This window comes from Macrobrachium rosenbergii, chromosome 50, assembly GCF_040412425.1.
Source record: "Macrobrachium rosenbergii isolate ZJJX-2024 chromosome 50, ASM4041242v1, whole genome shotgun sequence".
Taxonomy (NCBI): Eukaryota; Metazoa; Arthropoda; class Malacostraca; order Decapoda; family Palaemonidae; genus Macrobrachium; species Macrobrachium rosenbergii.
The window spans coordinates 18,210,738-18,235,000 of NC_089790.1; the positions used below are offsets into that span (position 1 = coordinate 18,210,738).

A 24,263-nucleotide genomic window follows, 5' to 3' on the forward strand; every position below is an offset into this window, starting at 1 on the left:
TTTCTATATAAGTACAGAAAAGTTTTTCTCCTGTAGTTGGGTTGGCAAAGCTGTGTTTGAAACTCAGCAGACACTGGTTCAGATCTCGGTTTCCAGTTTACCATGGTAACCTCACTCATGCTTACATTTACTCTCATACTTCTCTTGCAGACACTTTCAAAATCTTTCACTGGTTTCTGCAGTATCTCTCGACTAGCTCCGGTCAGTACTGTATCGTTCTCTTAGGCAATCCACATTCCATTAATGACCCATTTTCTTATCCCATAATGTGCACATAGGATATATTAAAGCCTAATGTTCTTTCTCATTTTTTTACGTCATTCCATCCATAAAGATATTAATTTACTCTTGTCTCAGATCCACCTTTGCACCAAACCTGTCACTCTCCTCTATATGTATGTATGTATATATGTATATATATATATATATATATATATATATATATATATATATATATATATATATATATATATGTATGTGTGTGTGTGTGTGTGTGTGTGTGTGTGTTTGTGTTTATATATAATCTGTATGTGTGTGTATGTTTGTGAGTGTGCCTTGCTTGCTGAAGAGCGCCTCCTCCTTCATTGTTGTAGAGGAACTCCAGCTTCATGTAGTGCAGGTCTAGAAGTGATGATAATAGGTAGCAAACGACGAGTGAGAGGGAGGAATGAAGCCTTTAGGGAGGAGCTGGGTGAGGGGAGGGGGGGATTTAGTAGGTGGGGAGGGGTTGGGGATGCAGGGTGGGTCCCACCAGTACCCTACTCCCAAAGGCAGCTTCGGGAGATCATTGTTTGCATGAAACAAACGTCCTCCTAAAAGTTTTGTAATGGTGCCGTTAATTCAGTCTCACAATACCACTGCATACTAGGCCATCGCCAAATTATAATAAAAAGTTTTATGCTTACTTTTTATTACGTACCTCTTTCGAATGGGCTCTGTGCCATTGGGCGTGAACTTCGCTAAGGGCGGGAATTGGAGAAGGTTCGACAGGAGGTGTCCGAAGGGAAGAATTTGCAGATCCGAAGGATAGAACCTGCCTATTTTTTTTTTTTTTTTTTTTTACACAGACAAGGCGTTTAGGAGAGCAATTAATCCCTTCTTTTCGTTTCAACGCTGTTAGTCTCTCTCTAAGTCTTCTCTCTCTCTCTCTCTCTCTCTCTCTCTCTCTCTCTCTCTCTAATGGGTCCTCGTGGCGAACCGCTGGCGTCTTCAGTGGGTCGTAGTCGGGCAAGAGAGAGAGAGAGAGAGAGAGAGAGAAGAGAGAGAGAGAGAGAGAGAGAAAGAATACTGACGTAATAGACAGTGCTGCTTCCTAAGTATATAGCATTGTAGTATGATTGAAATTTGGATATCCAGGACAAAGGTAATTAGCATCCCACTCACTGAGTTTTGTCTTGGCCATTATTATTATTATTATTATTATTATTATTATTATTATTATTATTATTATTATTATTATTATTATTATTATATTATTATTATTATTATTATTTTGTTCAAAAGAAAACATGCTTACAAAGTACAGAGGGTCTGCTCCTTTCATATATTATTATTATTATTATTATTATTATTATTATTATTATTATTATTATTATTATTATTATTATTATTATCTAAGAATATAAAGAACAATCCCGTTCTTTCAAGATGATAAATTAAGAATTTTTTCTTGAGTGTGAATCTTGGCTAATTGTTAGAAATACACTTGAGATTTAAGTGTATTTTTAACAAGGTATTATGATTTACACTCAGAAAGGCGTTTTATTTTATCATGACTGTCATTATTGCCAAATTAACGGCAATATTTTGACTAAAACTGCTGTTGTATCGCTCTTATATCAAACACCTAGTGCACATCTCGTGCTTGCTTATTTATAGATAAAAGTTACTTGTTTATAGGCCAAAATTACCTTTTTATAGATCACAACTACCTCTCTTTATACATAAAAATTACTTTATAGAAAAGACTTGTTCACAGATAAAAAAACGACTTTGTTTATAGATAAAAATCCGGTAACGGTAAAAAGAATTCATTGTCATGACTTCAAGAATTCTAACGCAAGAAAACAAATTTTTAATGTATGCATATCATTGTACCCATCTACTCGACAATGACTGTAGTGTACTTTGCTGCACAAAAGATAGTATAATGAATAATGCTATACATCATTTGAGAGGCAGTTTATCAAAGTTTTCATTGTGTTAAAGGTCATAATGTTTACTTTTATTTTTTTGGAGCGAATATATGTTTACTGAAAAGTATAGAAGTTATTGTTATCAGTTAACAGTAACTTGTAATTCTTGTCTTTTATTTTTAAATTTTTCTTCCTAAACTTACTGCTATAAATGAAAACTATTCAGCTTTATAATGATACCAAATATATATATATATATATATATATATATATATATATATATATATATATATATATATATATATATATATATATATATATATATAAATATATTATATGTTATATATATATATATGTATATATATATATATATACGGGTGTATATATAAATATATACATATATATATATATATATATATATATATATATATATATATATATATATATATATATATATATATATAATATAATTTATATATATATACATTTATAGATATGATAATAATAATAATTTAATATAATAATAATAATAATAATAATAATAATAATAATAATAATAATAATCATGTAATTTAATTTCATATGACAACAGTGTGTATCTAATTACACATTGTATATTGCTTGTCATATAAAATTAAATTACTTCATTATTATTATTATTATTATTATTATTATTATTATTATTATTATTATTATTATTATTATTATTATTATTATTATTCCAAGTTAATGACGAGCTGGAGGAGAACAGAAAGAGGGACCTGGAGGGATTCCACCACTCGGTAACAGGTTCTGACATACGATCTCTCGTATTGTTGATTATTGCCAAGGTAGCAACGACACACTGCGGATATAAAGCCATCATATCAGCTGTCAGTCGGCCGTGGGACGACGCAGAGAGAGAGAGAGAGAGAGAGAGGTCACGACTTTATGTTTCTTAATGATCGTGGGGAAATGCAGCATAGCTTTGGAATTATCGTCAATCAAGGTCAATTTGTTTAGGTCTCTCTCTCTCTCTCTCTCTCTATCTATATATCTATATATCTCTCTCTCTCTCTCTCTCTATATATATATATATATATATATATATGTCTGTATATTTATTCGAGGGAAATATTTTAAAATTTACTAGCAGCCAGAGCATAGTACTTTCTTCAGTACATAGTACTTGTAAGCATTTGTGACCACCTCATGTCCGATTATGAATTTTTATATGTCACAAACAATTATCGTTATTATAGTAGTAATAGTACAAGCATTCATTCGGAACATGCCAAAGGAAGGCTATTAACTTGGAAAACAGTCTTAAGTTGCAAACCAGTCTTCCACAGAACAGAATACGAATAAGCAAAAAAAAAAAAGAAATAATGAATAAAGAAGGTACAGGATAGTGAAAGTCCTACGAAATAAGAAGGGAGGGGGTACGTCCCACCACCAAGGCCGGATATTGAACCATCAGTTTCGCATCGATGAATGCAATTGAAAACTCTTCCCGTCATTGCAGAGGCATTATTGACACAGTGCACCGTCATATTTTATCGCATCGTCAGTTTTTATCGTTCGTCGAGAAAACCTGTTGAATGGGAAAAGGGAGAAGACTGTGACATTCCAGCGGGTTTCGGTAAACACGGGAGTTGGGTTCCCCGCTGGGGGACCAGTCTCGTACGCGTTTGGGGCGGGGGCGGGGGATGGACCGCCTCGGTGGGACGGACGGAGGGGAGGGGGAGGTGAAGTTGAGGTAAAGGCCCGCCCGCGCTCGGTATGGGAGAGAGGTGTCCGGCAAGGAGGTGTCTTGCGACCGCGCGGCTGTATTACTTTTTTAGGACCTTTGGGATTGAAGGGCAAATTTTTCATAATTTATATCTGTTTTTAATTAATGTAAATATTTATAGCTTTTGCTAAGACTTTTACGTTGAAGGAAATGTTACAGGATTTTAATTACACAGTTGAAATGTAATTGAGAGTGTATTTCTATTGTACGTCTTATTTATGAGCATTTGTATGAACAGATTCTTCCCGAATTCATTCTGATGAAAGGAAAATTGCCTATAATTATATAAGCTATGCCAATATGACATTAATTATTCACATATTTAGACTGTAAGAATAATCATCCTCGTTGCCATATGTGTAATATCTGGTGTAGGAAAGGAAAACTTGACCAGTTTGGCCGCTAGCCTGAGGTAGGTACGAGTAATGGAAGGTTCACAGGTCTTCTGTAATATAAATTTATACATATATATATATATATATATATATATATATATATATATATATATATATATATATATATATATGTATGTATGTATGTACATTTGTATATAGATAGACGGATAGATAGATATATACGTACAGTGTGTATATTTATATACACATACATAGTATATGTATATGTATATGCAGTATATATATATACATACACACAAACAAACACACACACACACACACACACACACACATATATATATATATATATATATATATATATATATATATATATATATATATATATATATATATATATATATATATATATATATCATAAAAACCGATCTAGGTAGACCGAGATAGGTTCATCAGAAAATTGAAGCCTTTAATTGCAAAAGAAGAGGTGATAATAGACGTTTCCTGTTAAATGAAGGACTAAGTTAGCATAAACAAAATTGCAAATTACCAAAAAAATTCTTGTGTTTGCTGAGTAACTAGTATAGACATAATAAATGTGAATGGAACAAGTAACAAAATAGGAGATAACTGACATTTGACAAAAAAAAAAAAAAAGGAAATTCGTCTTTGGAATAGGCTTGCCAAGAAAGTTAGCATTTTACAGTGCCCTCCCTAAAAACAGTGACGTTCCTGAAGGTATGGATGTTGTAAATCAGCTGGGTAGGTTAACTGAAATTCCCAGTACTTGCAAGAAACAGCATGGGCCTACTTCAGTGGTTCTCGACCTGGGGGGGCGCCAGCAATTTCCAGGGGGGACGGGAGCCTAAGGAAAAAATTAGAAATTCTCCAATTAAATTCGTTATTCTCTTAACAAGAGTCGCTAAGAAGCAGTGTTAAGTATCCCACTAATTCATGCCCAAAAGAATAAAAACACCCCTTCTCTTTCTCTTTTTTTTCCATATTCCTTTAAATCTGGGAGGGAATTTTACTCACAGATGCAAGGGTGCCGTGGAGGGAAGGACCAACTCTTAGAGGGGGCGTGGTAATAAAAAAATTAAGAACCACTGGCCTGCTTCCTTTCCCAGAGCCAGGCTTGTCAAAATGGATTAGGAAAACTGGAGTTGTTTCAGTGCTTCCAAGAACACTTTCTTCCCATTTAATACTTTCTATATACACTTTCTTCCGATTTCTTCATCCCATATCCCTTGGGCCGTCTTCATGATGTTTCACAATTCTGAAGCTGAATCTCACAGACCGCTGGTATTTTGCGTAGTACGGTGTTTTGGAAGTAACACATCGTATTCTTGCAAAAAAATGTCTTTTTGAAGCTACCTGCTACCGTCTGATGCCAATTGTACCACTGCTTTGAGAACCTGCTATAGATTTTTGTGTGGTTTATCCGTCCTTGCAATTGAATATGATCTTCATATCTAAGGAGGATGTGCATACACCATTTTTTGTGATAGGCGTTGAGTCAAAAGCTCTCAGCTAGAACAAAGGACAAAGCTCTTAGGCCCAGTTCCACCGTGATTCGCTCAGTGCCACCGTCAAGTAGCTGAATCTCTGCTTCTTATTCAGTTATTTCTTTTAGCACTGCTCTTGATAGCCTCGTGTGTGTGCGTGCGTGTGTGTGTGTGTGTGTGTGTGTGTTGCCTGTGATTAAAACGGCGATAGAACCACAGAGAGAATCATATATCGCAAAGACGCAGAATTACTCATGAACCCTATGCCAGAAGTATTAATTTGGTTTATCCAGCAAGTGGAAAACTAGCTATTTGTAGGAATCTAAAACTACACGAGGACCATTTAGAGGGTTAAAACTATCTAAACACAGAGTCAGGATCGGTCACAATGCCACATTCAACTCTATAAACGAACAACAGGAAAATGACACTTATTCATAACTAATCCATTACTCGTAGGTCACGTGCAAATCGCTCGGTAGCCGTCCTGTAAAAGCACAGCTACCGAAAGCTCGCCTCTTTCGGGCATAAATCATCTAATGGATGAATGCTAATCACGGGTCATCATAATTATGACGAAATCATGAGTATGATTAAACACGGCCGACAGATCAGATAATGTTGCGCACGTATTCGGGAATAATTCATTTGGGCAAAAGTGTTCGCGGGTTTAGTGATTAAAACCCGATCCCTTACATTACGGTTTGAGTGGGATCAGTATTTTCATCATTTCGTGGTCCATTGTGGGAAAACAGCCATGGAGGTTATCTGCTTGTACTTGTAGTCACTGAAAAGGAAAACTTGGGTTATTTCCCAACATGAATCAACGGCATTGAATTTAAATATTGACGCTAATGACAGAAATTAAGTCAAATTTTAATAATAATAATAATAATAATAATAATAATAATAATAATAATAATAATAATAATAATAATAATAATGCCACAGTTTGAAAAAAATTGTATTTATGAAATTTAATACTAAATGGTAATTTCTTCAGAACTTACACCCCCACTGCCTTTCCTCTGTCGTATTAAAGTTTAATATAATAATAATAATAATAATAATAATAATAATAATAATAATCATTTCTTTAGAACCCCACGCTCACTGCCCTTCCTATGTCGTATGCAAGTTACATGTAATAATAATAATAATAATAATAATAATAATACCACAACATAAAAAAATATACATTTGAAAAAATTTCCAGACTATATAACAATTTCTTCAGGCTCTCCCCTCCCCCTCCCCCTCCACCCACCACCACTACCCACCCACCCATCCATCCAGTGCCCTTTCCCTGCGGTATTAGAAGAAGCCTCTTTAAGGTCTAAAGCCGTCGTCGGCTTGTAGGCGAACACCTTCTTCCTTTTCTTTATCCCTATATTAATGAGCAACCTTTCAAACGCCATAATTAACCGTAGAATTATATAGAGGCACCGTCTCGACCACCCCAATTAAAATTTCGGTTTGAGGAACCAAATGAATGGGAAAGATGAACGGATTGTAAATTACTGGTCCGCCTAGCGGCTGGTTCTTGCGTATCCTGTTCGAGTCGAATCACGGTACGCATACGGGATTGCTTTTTTCAGAATTTCAGATAGGTACTCGGCATCCAGACATTATAGCAAGTGCTGTAAGCTTTGTCGTATTAATAAAGATACCGTACGTATCTTTCCTCTTGTTTTATTCCTTCTTCTAGCATTGCAACTTACAAATGCTAATTACTTGTACATGCCATTTCAGCGTCTTCAACACCTATTAGATTGATAATAAGAAGAGAGAGAGAGAGAGAGAGAGAGAGAGAGAGAGAGAGAGAGAGAGAGAGAGAGAGAGAGAGAGAGAGGAACTCTCGGCTCTTACCAATACTCAATATTAGTGTCAGGGTGCGTCCGTCTACATGACGGAAACAGACCTCAGCGACTACTGTAAGTGTCTAGGTTGTAATGCAAGCGATTAATTTCCAAGGCAGGTACCCATGTCCCTGTAATTCGGAGTCATTTTCTCGAGAGGCACGGCTGTGCCCCCTGACAGCACTCTTGGGAGAAAAGACATCGCGCTGCGGTAAGGAGACTTGTCTGGGAGAGATAATTGGGACTAGGTTTACATGATAAACCTTCAGGAATACCCTTTGTTCCTAATTGCCCCATGGGGACTTCTGTAAAGCGAGGAAGATGGGGAGGAGGGGAGGGGAGGGCTTGGGTTGGAAGGTAAAGAGTTAGCAGAAAAGGGAATGATTAGGGAGGGGACAGCCGAAAATGATAAAGGAAATGTACAACATATAGAAGCTAAAAAAAGGACGACAGAACAATAAAACCAGTTCAGGGGAAAGTTTTCTTAGAACAGCTGAAAGTTCGTTTAACCTTTGAAATAAAAGTATTATAATTTCCCTTTACATTTTCAGAAGTCTTTTCAGTACGGAGACGTCACGAAATGCAATATAATTCGTACTGCGTAATGACCATATCAGACCATTCTGTTCTCAGTTTCTCACTTTCAATCCTTTTCATCCCACAGCTGTAATGTAAACACTTCAGCTCAGCAGCTTCGACCTTTTATCTTTCATTGATATTTAGCATCTACACTTAACTACCATTAAGATTAGCTATTCCAACAATACTTTCGTAGAGTCTAACGTTGGCATCTTTAGACACTCATCTTTTCTTCCAAATCTTTTGCATTGCATATACCCTGCCACCTTTACTGTACCAGTTTGGTTATCTCCCTTTTCTCTCATCTACTGTCATCTGTTACATTTACTTCTTAATAACGATATAAACCAACCATTTCCGTTCTTCTGCCAGCCATATTAACTTCCTTTTATCCATTTTCTTGGGCTCATGTTCCCTTTAAATTTTCGTGTTCAAAAATTTTAAACCCTTTTAATAGTTTCTGTAGTTTCTCTTCACTTTACCTAATCTGCACCGTATCATCTGCAGATGTCAGCCTTTCCTTATTCCATCCATGTCCATTTTCCCTATCCCACGAGTTCACTTCTGCATCTGATGTCTTTTCTTATTTTATCTATAAAGACATTCCATAATCAAGAAGGCATAAAACCTTTGCTTCAGACTCTGAAGTTCTTCGCTTTTTCGCATTTCTAAACTTTTAATGTATCTTGACATTGCATTCAGCACTATATTCCAGATCCTCTCCAAATGGCCGTCAAAACATACCAGAAAACTTTGCTTCATCATTTCAGTCCTTTTTGCCCCACATATGTAATGTAAACTGTCCATGTAAACGGCTGTAACGCTTTTTTGTATTGGCATTCAGCATCTACACTACGCTTTCTCTTTTCTCGTCCCACCACCACTAGCCCAACAACTTATTCTGACTTTATAGTTTTCAACAAATTTCCTTAAATACCATAAAAACTTGTGACCTTTCACCTTGCATCTCAGTTAACTTCAGTTACTTTTTTTTACGTGCACACCATCTCCTGTTTAGTTTTAAACTTACTTTTTTATGATAAACACTTAATCCCTGCGGGCTCCTCCTTGCCTAAACACACATCGTTCTCTTCCTTTCAATTGCTGTGTTGTCTTTCTGAATCAGAATCCCACCCTCACACCTCTTCCCTTATAGTAGTCAAGTAATGGTACATTCATATAATTCTTACAGCCACCTTTATTACCTTAACACACAAACGAGGTAACACTTATTCCCCTCAACTGTCTCTCATCAACTTATCCCTCGTCAAGACATACTTTACACATACTTCATCCAGACACTTTCACCACTGGGCAAAAGCTATTCACCGGTACTTCCATCAACTCCTGGTGCCTTTACGTTCATCAGCCTCTTTATTGACCTGATATATACTCGGAGAGACAGAGAGAAGGGTCTAGGAGATATGGAACCCTAGAAACGTGGATAGTGCCAATATGCTTGGTCATTTTTGCAGGGGCTATAGTTGCAGTTATTTGTAAAAGTGTGTATTGTTCTATTTCATTTTGTGTTCATGCAAAAATATGTATGTAGATTAATTCTAATCAACATTGACCTTTATCTTTTCTTCTAATTCCAGGAGTGAGGGTGGCGCAGCCATGTTACCTTGGGTGTAAGAGGTAGTGTGGTGGTGATCCCTGAATCAGAGCATCCTCCACTCGAAGGTGCATAAGTCTTCATCCAAGGGAGTCTTCCCTGCACCAGTGCCAGTGGGAGTGCCGCAGGGGTCCGGGCGCTACCCTGCCGGCTCAGGCTCAGCGACGACGTCTCTTGAAGCGTAGGATAGGATAGGAGAGGAGAGGAGAGGAGGAAAAGTGCTAAATGACGGGAAAGTATTCGGGTGCTGGGCCAAGTGGAGTCTCGATTGCTTATTAAGTTTTCGGTGGGACGTCCAAGAGAAAATCGAAAAGTCGAAGCGTGTAATCCTTAAGAAAAAGAGAGTGCTTAACGGTGTCTTGTTTGTCGGCGTCGAGTGCCTTAGTGTGAAGGAGTGCCGTGTCCTAAAGAAAGCGTGATTTCTTTTTTGAGGTTCGTTAAGTGAGCGTGAAAGCTGTAGTAGTGATGTTGATGATGTTGGTCCAGCATTATGTGTGAAAAGTGTCACTTTGGGGGGTTGGGGGAGGCACACCACCCCGTCAGCCCCTCCGCCCCCACGACGCCTCCCTGCAGCAGTTGCCGATCCTGCTGGGGAAGTCGCTGGGGGGACGTGATGGCTAGGCCACCCGCGGTCACTGCCAAGGGCGTTGGTTCGAGTGCAGTAGTGGCGAGAGAAACCGTCAGTGCCAATGATTCGAGGGATTCCAGAAGAGTGCCAAGAAGAACAGTCGTTGTTAGAGGCCCTGTGAGGACTCACGCGTGGGCGGCCATGTTATCTCTAGTAATAACTTTATTTCTCTCTCCCGCGTCAGGGGAGTACGTGCGGGAGTTCGAAGTGTCCGAGGGCGTGCCCATAGGTACGATCGTCGGTCGCATCGGGGACAGTAATCCTGGGCAGCCCTCGCCTCCCCAGCCGCCCTATCTAATAGTGCCAGTGACTGGAAGTAAAGTGGACGAGGATCTAAATATAGACGAAGATACGGGCGAGATAAAAACGAAGGTGTTGCTCGACCGAGAGCTCAGGTCCCAGTATTCCCTTCAGGCAATACACCAAAACGGCGAGGGGATCAGAGTCGTCATCAACGTCAAGGACGAAAACGACAACGCTCCGACGTTTCCCGCGCCCGTCATGAACATCGACTTCCCCGAAAATACTCCTCGGGACGTCAAACGGAATTTGGCACCTGCTAAAGACAAGGATTTGGGCATCTTCAACACCCAGCGTTACGAAATCATCTCTGGCAACTTCGACAGCGCCTTCCGGCTGTCGTCGCACCGCGAGAGAGACAACGTCTTGTACCTAGATCTGCAGATCAATGGGTTTCTAGACAGGGAAACGACTGCCTTCTACTCTCTCTTGATAGGGGCCTGGGACGGTGGCACCCCGCCCCGCAAGGGTTCCATGACTGTCAACATAACCATCCAGGACGTGAACGACAATCAGCCCATATTCAACCAGAGTCGTTACTTTGCCACGGTGCCCGAAAATGCCACAATCGGCACGTCAGTCTTGCAAGTCTTGGCCACGGATACAGACGCCGGGGACAACGGCAAAATTACTTATTCCATAAACCGGCGGCAAAGCGACCGTGAAAACATGTTCCAGATCGACCCCAAATCGGGCGTGATCTCGGTCAACCGGCCTCTGGACTTCGAGACCAAGGGAATCCACGAGCTGGTCGTCGTCGCTAGGGACAACGGCAAGCAGCCCCTGGAGACCACTGCCTTCGTGTCCATCCGCGTCATCGACGTCAACGACAACCAGCCCACCATCAACCTGATCTTCCTCTCCGACGACGCCACGCCCAAGATCTCCGAAGATGCCCAGCCAGGCGAGTTCGTCGCCCGCATCTCCGTCAACGACCCTGATTCCAAGGAAGAGTATGCGAACGTCAGCGTAACCCTCGAAGGTGGGGACGGCCACTTCAACCTGACGACCCAGGACAGCATCATTTACCTGATGGTGGTGTCCCGGCCGCTCGATCGCGAAGTGAAGCCCAACTACACCCTGATAGTCTTCGCCACCGACCAAGGGAACCCGCCCCTGCACGCCTCCCGGAAATTCGACCTACAAGTGACGGACATGAACGACAACGCCCCCGAATTCGACCAGACAGTTTACCACGCCAACGTACTGGAAGTGGCCGATCCAGGGACGTCAGTCTACCAGCTGTCAGCTCTGGATCGGGACGAAGGCAACAACTCGGTCATAACGTACTCGATACGAGACACGCCAGAGACTCACTCGGACTGGTTCCAAATAGACGCTCGGACGGGTTTGATCACGACACGGACGCACGTGGACTGCGAAACGGAACCGGTGCCACAGATCACGGTCATAGCCACGGACTCCGGCTCGCCGGCACTCTCCTCCTCCACCACCGTCAGGGTCACGATTCGCGACGTCAACGACAACGAGCCCATATTCGACCAGAGCTTCTACAACGTCTCCGTCCAGGAGTCGGAAGCCGTCGCCAACTGCATACTAAAGGTAAAAGACAAATTTCTCTCTCCCTCTCTCTCTCTCTAAAAGAATAGCAGTCACTCAGATATATTTCAGAATGAGACTCTCTCTCTCTCTCTCTCTCTCTCTCTCTCTCTCTCTCTCTCTCTCTCTCTCTCTCTAAAAGAATATCAGTCACTCAGATATATTTCAGAGTGAGACTTTCCTCTCTCTCTCTAAAAGAATATCAATCACTTAGATATATTTCAAGATGAGACTTTCCTCTCTCTCTCTCTCTCTCTCTCTCTCTCTCTCTCTCTCTCTCTCTCTCTCTCTCTCTCTCTCTCTCTCTCTCTCTCTTATATTTCAGGATGAGACTTTTTCTCTCTCTCTCTCTCTCTCTCTCTCTCTCTCTCTCTCTCTCTCTCTCTCTCTCTCTCTCTCTCTCTCTAAAAGAATATCAGTCACTCATATATTTCATATTTCAGAATGAGACTCTCTCTCTCTCTCTCTCTCTCTCTCTCTCTCTCTCTCTCTCTCTCTCTCTCTCTGTAAAAGAATATAATTCACTCAGATATATTTCAGAATAAGACTCTCTCTCTCTCTCTCTGTCTCTCTCTTTCTCTAAAAGAATATCAGTCATTCAGTTATATTTCAGAACGAGACTTTCCTCTCTCTCTCTCTCTCTCTCTCTCTCTCTCTCTCTCTCTCTCTCTCTCTCTCTCAAAGAATAACTGTCACTTAGATATATTTCAGAATGAGACTTTTTTTATGATGCATTATCCATACTATTGTTGTTGTTATTATGAAGACATTTTCATGTAGTGTTGTGAACTAGTATCTAAAGGTTGCCTGGTAATAACTCTTGTATTGATATGTTGTTAGTACTTAAATTGTTTGGAAGACGTCGTAAATACTACACTAGTATGAAGAGGGTCATAGCAAAACTAGAAGGAAAGATGAAATTACACGAGCCTCGCCTATATGTTAACTTAGGTTATAATAATACGATTGAATCTTCATTGAGGGCACCAAGAAGAGTAATTCTTTACTTGATTTTTTTTTAAAGAATATCTAATTTTGTCGTGGGTAATTCATCACATTCCCGGGGCTTACCGTAAAGTGTTCAACATTCCACAGACACTCTTATACCTACCTATTCAGTACTTCAATATTTTATTTGAAATAAATTTGAAGAATTTGGTAGTATCATTTTTCATTAATGTTTTACGTCTTTCTGTAGACAATAATGAATTTTAAATATATATATATATATATATATATATATATATATATATATATATATATATATATATGTGTGTGTGTGTGTGTGTGTGTGTGTGTGTGTATGTGTATATATGTGTGAGTGTGTGTGTGTGTTTGGGGGACACGAATGAAAAAGGTTGCTATTCAAATGAACTGTTTGCTAAGACTATATGGCCCAAGGAGAATTGAAAAGGTGAGAAACTTGGATATAAGTAGAAATGGTCATGAAAAGGTTAGCATAGGTGGAAGGGTGAATATATTTTTAATATTGTTTGGTCATGTGGAAGGAATGGAGTCTACGGAATGCCGGAATGGATTGGAAGAGGTATAGGAAAGAAAGGGCCTTAATATTGGGAGTCAGACGTGTCCAGTAGCTTGAATGGCTCAGTATGCATAGGAAGAGCTTACCTTGTGTGTATGTAAAGCAGCTAATAATTGTTGTGGAAGTTTTCTGCACAGGGCTTGTCCACTATTCTGAAGTTAAAGTAAGTTTTGAGTCGATGACCAAAGTGTTGTTTATCCTTGAGCCACCTGTATATATATATATATATATATATATATATATATATATATATATATATATATATATATATATATATATATGTGTGTGTGTGTGTGTGTGTGTGTGTATAGAAAGTAGAAAGTACTGAGAACACTTAGTGTCTTTGACCTTTGTCTCTGTACCTCACAATTATTATCAAATTCCTCCTAATATCGTGAACGGGGTGTGTTGAATTAATTGTGGCTGTTTTGGATATCAGCTTTGGTAAGAAAAATGTTGACCCTGACTAACAGTCTGTATTTCTGTGTTTATTTATTTACTTGTTTATTTACTATTTTATTGGTCGTATTGCCGCTCTGATCGTTCGAAAAGCAAGAGCGCATCGCCGTGTTATTGATATTTATTCTAAGAGCCTTTTCCCCTGGGTGTTTTTCTTGTTAAAAATCCAGAAGTCATTTATTTCCACAATGAATCTGATTGTGTGACACAACGAGGAAAAGATGCATCAGGCGCAGCGTGGCCGGGGTTTTATCTCGAGTCTTTTGAGGAAATAGCCCCTGATAATGAAATTGCTGGACTATGAACATCGAAGAGAGAGAGAGAGAGAAAGAGAGAGAGAGAGAGAGAGAGAGAGAGAGAGAGAGAGAGAGAGACTCCCGGCGTTCAAGAAGACGCTCGAGAAACGCGCGCTCAGGCGATCCAGCAACGCCATCTAGCCACTCCACAATGCGGTAAATCAATAATCGGCCAGCACCTGAAAGCGATTGGGTCAAATAGCCCCAAGTGTATTAATCCTTTTGGGTTCTTGTCATCATTTTCTTAAATATTAGTGGTCACATAAAACCCGCGGCGAAGTCAAAGCAGCCGAGCGTGCATTGGAGTGGGCGGGGCTTGGAAGATGCGGCGCGCTGATTGGCCGGCGAGTCGTGTCACATCGCTAGGGGGCCGGCTGGAATCCATGGCTCGCTCTGCCTTCTCTCGCCTTTCCAAAATGGATCGGCTAATACTTTCCAGATTCCGCTCTCGAGTCGCATTTAGATGGGGACGGGCAGGTGGCATCGGGACGAGAGTTGATAAGGAGAGAGAGAGAGAGAGAGAGAGAGAGAGAGAGAGAGAGAGAGAGAAGGTTAGAAATGGTTTCTTCTTCGTGTGCGAGCGCTGGACATTAGGACGGCAAGAGAAAACAAGAAGAAGAGTGACTGAGTGGAGACGAAAGATGATGATGATGACGAGAAGAAAAAAAGAAAGAAGCAGATCTCTTCTGGTACTGGTACTGCTTCTGCTGCGGCTGCCTGCCTGCCTGCTTGCTCCTGCCTCCGTCTCTCTCTCTCTCTCTCTCTCTCTCTCTCTCTCTCTCTCTCTCTCTCTCTCTCTTCCTCTTCTTCCTCCTCCTCCTCCTCCTCGTCTTCTTTGTTGGTTGGTGTGGTTGGGAGATCGTCACGACCGGACTTGTAATATTGACTGCTTACAAACTACCGACGGTGAAGACGACACGCTCGCATCCACCGTTTACTGTTAGCGCACTACCAATAATAAACAGAAATAAAATCCCAGATGCTCTTGACTTTGTTGATGACAGATTTAGTCCTCAGAGTGATATCCGAGAACCGGTCGTCCACAATTTATTAGCATACCGGAACTTTTAAAGTGGCGCGACCTAAATCGTTCACGCTTCCGTCTGGTATAGGTCTGATTGATTGATCTGGTGTGACAGACTGACGTCACAGCTGGAAGAGAAGTATCCGTTTTGAGTCCAGTGCATTCCAGTCAGAGAGAGAGAGAGAGAGAGAGAGAGAGAGAGAGAGGAAAATAAAACTACATGGACAACAATAATATCCAACTCTTGGGACATTGTACTATAGTATCAGTTAAGTGGTGGCTATTTTACTCTTTTTTTATTTTCGTAGCTGTGTGGCTTCTTTGGTTTTTTCTTGAAATTATATTATATTAGATGATGATGATGATTATTATTATTATTAATATTATTAATATTATTATTATTATTATTATTATTATTATTATTATTATTATTATTATTATTAGAAACATGAAAACCCCTCTTGTATTGATATTGTGAAGGTATTACAACAATACAGAACGTGATTGGTCTTGTGATGCAATTATTATTATTATTATTATTTTTTTTTTTTTTTTTAATAAACATTTCTAGTCGTACAGCTCCTAATTCAACGAAATTCAAGAACATGGAGATCATAGGTTTGGTTCATGCCATGATTCTCTCTCTCTCTCTCTCTCTCTCTCTCTCTCTCTCTCTCTCTCTCTCTCTCTCTCTCTCTCTCTCTCTCTCTCTCTCTCCTGTCTCTTTTGGATACTTTGGAAGCCTACGGTTGGATAATTCCCGGAGCAAACATGACTGATAACTGGAGGACTGATAGGAGATGAGCAGCGTAGGTTTAAGCATGTAAGAAAGTCTGAGGTTCAGATAACTTTATAAGATCTGAGACAGTATATGAGCATTGGATAAGTCGAAATCGACAGAAGAGAGTTGGAAATAAAAAAAATATATATATAAATATGGAAAACTGAATCATCACCAAAAGCATGGGTAGGATAAAAGGTAAACCAAGGAAAAGAGCAGATGCAAGAACGCTGTCATTATCAAAGTCTACGAATAAGTCGTATTAGACTTATTTAGACGAGTGTCTACTTTCCCTCACGACAGTAGTTTGGGGCAAAGTAGTGGTCGTGATAAGCAGTTAAATTTCATCATGGTCTCCAACACCTTGCACTGCCATTCATATCTTAACGTGCTTTCACTTCCACAAATCTCCATTTATCTCCAGCCTCCCGTCTCAGAGTTCCCATCTAAGTAGGTCCGGGTCTTCGAGAACATCTAGCTTCCCGAAGAGCCCAGTTGACCCTATCAGCTACTGTTCTCCACGGGGTAAGGAACAGGATATGTCAAAGCCATCTCCGTCCCCCCTTTTATCGTTGCATCTTCTGTAATTTGCCGTATGGTGTCATTTCTAACTGTCCTGCCATGTGACCCCCAATATTCTGCTGGACGCTTCAGTCTCAGATCCTTGTAATGGCCTCGTTTCTAAGTGCTTCTCCCGCTCCCATCTCAAGTTTGTTTTTCTTGGGATTTAGTTTCAGTGCCTTTCCACAGGTGTGCATAGTCACCCTAGCCTTAATTTTCTAGGTAAAATTGTCCGCTCTTCCTCACTTCACATTTATCTGACAGTGCTTCAAAGCAAATTTGACCTGGGTTCTTTCCCGTCTCATTAGCGTTGCTATGTCTCCACAATAAAACAAATTTCCCGAGATTGAGAACACATTTCTTTGACTAGGTCGTTCGACCCTGGTGCTTTATGAACAGTAACTTGACTTAGGCTACTCTTGTTCTCCCATAGAGAGAAGGAAAAATTTTAATGTCATTTCTGCGACCAGAGGTCCATACCAGGCTTCTAATTTCACTGCTGCATTCTTATCTTCACGTATGGGCCGCCACTGTGAGCAGGTCTCATGCTGGCATGTAGCCCGCTCAATCTAGGACAACAGAGACATAATGTAAATGTGATTATGGCTGAATTCAATACTGCGGTTATTATTTGCGTAAATTGTACAAAAATAATTAATTTAGACTTCTTCACCGTAGGGGGGCGGGGGGTAGTGCCGTCAGTGTGCTATGCGAGGTGCACTGTAGACACTGCTTAAGGTTTTTGCAGCTTCCCCTCTACCCGTAGCTGCAACCTCTTTCATTCCTTTTATTGTACGTTCATTCATATTCTCTTATTTCCATCCTACTTCCCAACCTCTCCTAACAGTTTGTTCATAGTGCAACTGCGAGGCTTTCCTCCTGTTACACCTTTCAGACCTTTTTACCCTCAATTTCCGTTTCAGCTCTGAATGACCTCATAGGTCCCAGTGGTTGGCCTTTGGCCTAAATCTAATATTCCATTTCATTCCACTCTTGCAGCTATTATTAGATGAAAAGAATTAATTTAGACCTCTCCCATGTTGATCCCTCCTGCAGGGAGAGTTGTTGCAAAGAAGAACAATTGCAAGTTGGAACTATCAAGTTGAGGTTAGTGTCGGTTGCTATCCCATGGGCCAGCGAATGAAGGCTGTTTTTAAAATTCCCAGCGAACGGCAGGTGGTCATTCATTTGGGGGATTAGCAGCGGGAAGGGACGGGGTACTGAACGTCTCGAAATGTTATGTGATTATAGGCTGCTCAAGATCATGGCGAATGTTGCAGTGAGCAGTGAACTAGCGCAGGTCGTGTGATGTAATACAGTGGCCCAGCCATGAAATTATATTTGGATTAACCCTGTTTTGTAAGGACTTATAAATAGCAGGTGGAAAGAATTAGGCATCTTTTGAGTTGAAGGGAGGGATTTTGACAGAAGCATGTTAATTCTTTGTAGAATTCAGAGGGTTAAAAAAGATGCATCTATAACCCACGTAACACCATGTGCTATCGACCGGATTCGTGGTATTTTCTGACGTCACTTGAAGGCAGAGTTTTAACTTATGTTCTGAAAGACAGTATCAGGTAATGATATGACTTCATTGCTGCTTGATGTTTTGTGAATTTTATTAAGTAACGTTAGCTTAACCCATCGTTACTGTTAATATTACTGTTAGCAGTGCAAGACTGTAGCTGTCCAGTCTTCATTTTTCATGGTTTAATTATGCTCTGTACTGTTTCTGCATACTGTATTGTTTATGGGGTTGAACTGAGGTATAGTATATTATTATTATTATTATTATTATTATTATTATTATTATTATTATTATTGTTGTTGTTGTTGTTGTTGTTGTTGTGTAGATGAATTAGAGAGACACATTTCTCTTGGGAACATGGATGTTCCATGATAAAAAATTTGACAACTTTACGATCAAGTTTTATATCGGTAAGTGACTGCGCAGGTCTCTTAGGTGGGTGAAATAGTTGTTGGGGTAGGGGAGGTAGTGGTTTAGGACTCAAATGGTGCTGGCCTAATGGTTGATAGTAAGGTTCAACATATACTTTCGACCTTGGTTAATAATGTGCTCACATTGACACTAGATCAGCGTTTGGAATGGTTCTGTGAAAGTCTTTTGCATGAGCGTTTGCTGTGTATGGTCAGTTTCCAGGGTGCGTGTATACTTTAAAATCTCTCTCTCTCTCTCTCTCTCTCTCTCTCTCTCTCTCTCTCTCTCTCTCTCTCTCTCTCTCTCTCTCTCTCTGCCTTTGTAATTCAGCGATAGTTTTTCTAGTTGTGTTCGAAGAACAATCTGGGTCTAAGAACCCTTTGGTTTGGAAAGTCATTTACTATACAATCTTATGTTGCCGTCCGTACCCGAATAATTGCGGGCTGCCTTGGACCAAGAGCCTGTGCTAGCATATGGCCATTTTGATCTACGCTAACTGACTGCTAATAACTTACGTTATTTCTTATATTTTCAATGTGATAGCACCTTGCATTTGTCGTTTGTCTCAGTATTTTACACCCGCTGATGACATGACAAATGTAATTTCATGCCAGTTGGTATCACTGAGAATGTTAAAAAGAACTCAAGCAATACGGGACAAGACAAAATCGACCTTGGCCCAAGTGACAAATGAGTGTCATTTGGTTAAGATGATAACCTGTCATTCGAGTAAAAGTCTGGGGAAATTTCAATGCTCTTCAGATAAGTATCTTTTCCCACTGCTCCCGAGGAGATTTCAATGCCCTACAGATAATTATCTGTTATCCCCGCTGCTCCCGGGGAGATTTCAATGCCCTACAGATAAGTATCTGGTATGCCAGTCGTCCTGTTACAAGACTAGGCTCGAATGAACTTTTGTCTCTATTATTTTCGTTTTTTGATTTAGAGGTTTACTGTGCAAGGTTGCACATCAAGCCATCACGCAGCGTCATTTCTCTCTCAATTATATTCGAGTATGAGAACACAGGGGGGGGGGAATGGACTTCGATGTTTCTTGGGTTTTCTTCACAAGAGCACAAAACCTTCGTAAGTTTGGACATGAATATCATCCAGTACTCTTGTTAGTATATTCATTAGTAAATACACGTGGTTATTTCACTTTTGAAAGCTGTATCTCAGGTCTCAAGTTCTATAACAACTTTCAGTGATGCTGAGCAATGTGTGCAGTGTATGACAAATGAGCTGAATGTTTTGCTCCTCAGACTTTTCAAGTGTTGAAGTCAAAATTTTGGAAACCTTTTGGTCTCCGCATAATTTGCCTAGTGGGTAGCAGTACATTTGTATGTACAGTAGTTTTACCTATTTTCTATTTTACGGGTTATTTAAAAATTTCGCTCGTTTCCAAAATTAATGTCTTAAAATTAAATGAATAAATGAAAAAAAGTTAATGCTACATTTGCAGGTTTTTTGCGTAGGTTAGCTCGTTTATATTGAGTTAAAAGAGTAATTATTAACGCTCTTATTTTGACTGTGCATCCATCAACATAATGAAAAGAATAATTATTACCGGCCGTCATTTTGCCCGTACTTCAGTGAGCATGTAATAATGCCGTACAAATATTAGTAATGCTGTACCTCAACGTATAATAAGACATACAAACTGGATGGTTATTAAATACCATGATTAGTACATTCTCATCCTGAAAAATAAGAACAAAAATAAAAGAACTTCGGCTTTAAACCCATTTCCTCCGGTGCTTTTGGCCCCGCGGTGGGCCGGGCCCCAAAATTTGAGGGAGTCTCGCCTTACCGCGACCTGCGGTCGAGCCGCTCAAAAACAAGCATTAAAGGCCATCCGACGATCGCCAGCCAGCTACCAACCACTCTGTTATGAAGCCATAAATCTGAAGGGAAGCTCCGGCCGAGGATATGCAGTGGGAGTCAAGATGGCCGGCGACCCGCCGCGGTGATGAGGGTATTTCTATGCTGTGAATAGACACGGGATCATCAACAATGGTTCGAAATGGCAAATTCGGTTTTCTCTCTCTCTCTCTCTCTCTCTCTCTCTCTCTCTCTCTCTCTCTCTCTCTCTCTCTCTCTCTCTCTCTCTCTCTCGTAGTTGCAGGAGTGACCAAGTTTTAAAGCGTACAGGAAAAGACGTTACTGATAATTCAGTTGTTCTCTCTCGTATTTCACTTGTCTATGTTAGTCAAGATTATTGCTTCCTGCTGTTTGGATGTTCCCGTCTTACCTGAAAATGTCGTATGTTTTGAGTATTTTTCCGTTTCTTAAGTTTCCTCAATCTTCCGTTATAAAAGTAAATTTCCTAAAGAACTGAACGAAATCTTCACCTTCGGTCAAGTTTTAGAAAAGTAATCCAGAGAAGAGTTTTTAGAACGTTATGAAAGGAGAGAGAGAGAGAGAGAGAGAGAGAGAGAGAGAGAGAGAGAGAGAGAGAGAGAGAGAGAGAGAGAGAGATAAAGGATTTTTCATGTAAAGCGAAAGGAATGCATTGATGCAAGTCATTGTATCAACGCGAGGTCGTAATTCTCGAAAAAGCGGATCCAGCTTCCAACTTAGCAGATTGTTAAAAGCTTTTGCAGACAGCTCGACTGAATCCCTTATAGAGTGCCGGTGTTCTGGGCGAATATGTCACTTCTTAACTCACGAACATTCCTTTGGAGAAATAGGTGGGGAAACACTCATTTATACCCCTGATCTAAATGTGCTAGTGGGTACAATGGCATGGCAAACACTCGCTGCAGGGAACACTATGGTGTACCCACAAACCGCGTTCACAAGTGGGGGGTTGGTGTCCCATTACCGTTCCCCCCGTCCCACCACCACCACCACCCCCATTATCCCACCACACCTCACTTTATGCTTTACATGTCCCTCCCAACACGTTCCCCATCCTATCACAAGGATCAGCAATGGACTGTTAATATAGGAGTTTTAGGATAAGGGATAAAGAAAGTGTCATAAGGCTGACTTTCTTTCAGTATTATATGGGAATATCATCCTAGATAAAATATTAAAAATCTTCTCAAAAATATCCATTGGTAGCTTGGCTCAAAAATCAACAACAGGTGAGATGTAACAGGTAAAAACAGCCCCCCCCCCTGCGTATCCATTGACTGTATTCAGTTAAAAACAGTGATGGAACAAAAGGTCTGGTCAGGTGGGGCAATGTCAGAGCTAACAGGTCATTATGACCTATATTTCGTAAATTGTTTACCATTTTTTATTCTTAACAATAAATTACTTAGCCTGTAAGTTTTGACGCCAGCCAAAAAGTATATGATAAAATATAAATGCAATATTATCCCTCAGTTAGTCACAATATCTTTTTATTTAAGACGTGATACATGTGTTGTACAGAGAAGGTAACAAAAAAAAAAAAAAAAAAATGATTGACCTTGCAAGATATTCCAGTCGTGTCGAAATTTCCGTCCATCGACAGGATCCTTTCCAGGATCTCCACGATTCTGCATTTCGTTTCTTATCGTCAGAGAAATGAATCCTTTTAGAATGGGATGCTGCCAGATACCAGGAGAATAAGCATTCCAGAAACTGATAGTACCTGGTGTAGAAAGGAGAGAGACTGTCAGTATTCTCTGAACGAACTTGCTCGAATGTCAATATGCTCTGAATTAACTTTTTGGAATGTAAATATTCTCTGAATGAACTTGCTGAGTGTTAATATTCTCTGAATGAACTTGATGTGTGTTAATATTCTCTGAATGAACTTTCTGAGTGTTACTATTCTCTGAACGAACTTGCTGAGTGTTAATATTCTCTGAATGACCTTGCCGAGTGTTATTATTCTGTGAATGAATTTGCTGAAATGTTAATATTCTCTTAATAAACTTGCTGAAATGTTAATATTAGCTGAATAAATTTGCTGAAAGATTAATATTCTCTTAATAAACTTTCTGAAATGTTAATATTCTGTGAATGAATTTGCTGAAATGTTAATATTCTCTTAGTAAACTTGCTGAAATGTTAATATTCGCTGAATAAACTTGCTGAAATGTTAATATTCTCTGAATAAACTTCTTGAAATTTTAATATTCTGTGAATGAATTTGCTGAAATGTTAATATTCTCTTAATAAACCTGGTGGAACAATGGATCACTTTCTAGAGGCGAGATAAGAAGTTAGAGGATATGCACTAAGCTACCGGAAATATAAAACAGGAACAACACTAGGTCATAACTGACTTGGAGGGCTGGTTGGATTGCATTGTTACTTTCCGGTGAATCATGGAAACATGAAATCAGCGCCGACGTTCCGAATAGAAAAGGAAAGAAACATTGATTTGGAAGCCTCATTTATCAGGAATGTTACTCAACCCCGAGTTTGAAACTTTCATGAATAGTTTTCCAGTTGTTCCTGAGAGTCTCGGCAGATCGTAACATGGTGGGAAAGGCAAAAGGTACAAAAAATAAGTCAGAATAATTTTGTACATCCGTAGTTGTGCTATTGTTCTAGCTTATAGCCAAGATCATTCATTGTATCTACATTCCTCTCAGTAACAGTGTGCATCATCGGAGAAGGTTCTCAGACACCTGATCATAAAACAATTTTTTTTTTTTTGGCATTGACTGTAGGTCTACTCTTTCAAATTATTCTAAGTGGGATAAAGTTGTAGTATTTGATAGCTATGACAGTAAATACTCAGTAAAGGTAGCTGAGCAACAGAAATGGCCATCTAGACATGTTTTCTTTGATGGAGAAATGAAAACTGCACCAACACAGATTTCCCTCTTGGCAAGTTGAGTAAATAAGTCACGAAATGATCTGCAAGGAAGGTTGAACATCGAGGAAAATTAGTCTCTCTCTCTCTCTCTCTCTCTCTCTCTCTCTCTCTCTCTCTCTCTCTCTCTCTCTCTCTCTCTCTCTCAACTCCTGCGTTCTGTTGCCTGGTTTAAGATCATTACATTAACTTTTAACGTCTTAATTGCTTAGATGGCAATAGATGAAATGTAGTCGATTTATGCTGATTCTGGATTTTTTTACTGATTTTTTTATTTTGCAAAATAATGCACTTATTTGTTATTGATTTAAAATGTTTCTGTACAGATTCGTATGGAATAAATGAAAATAGGAAATGAAATCATACAACCCTGTCCTCGGTGTAATTTATTCTTCAAAGATCTGTTCTGCGAATGAGTTCATTTGTAAAGTGATTCTTTGGATTACAGATTGGAAGGCTAATATGCCTTCCTTTCACTACAGCTGTATAGATAGATATCCAGGAAATGATAAATAAGTTTGTATAGTGAAATATGGTTTAATAAAATAAGATATTGTGCGTCAAATAACTCTGACTTCATCAAAGATACGCTACGA

The 24,263-nt window shown here is 39.6% G+C and overlaps 1 protein-coding gene across 2 annotated transcripts in view; it reads left to right on the forward strand.

Annotated features, from left to right (window-relative positions):
* Positions 1-24,263, forward strand: part of ds (dachsous cadherin-related 1) — a 362,092-nt gene that overhangs the window by 68,801 nt on the left and 269,028 nt on the right. For both annotated transcript variants that reach the window (XM_067094074.1, XM_067094073.1), the window contains one exon: positions 9,801-12,308. In XM_067094074.1, coding sequence (XP_066950175.1) covers positions 10,308-12,308 — 2,001 coding nt within the window. In that variant the 5' untranslated portion in view covers positions 9,801-10,307. The remainder of the gene's footprint in view (positions 1-9,800; positions 12,309-24,263) is intronic.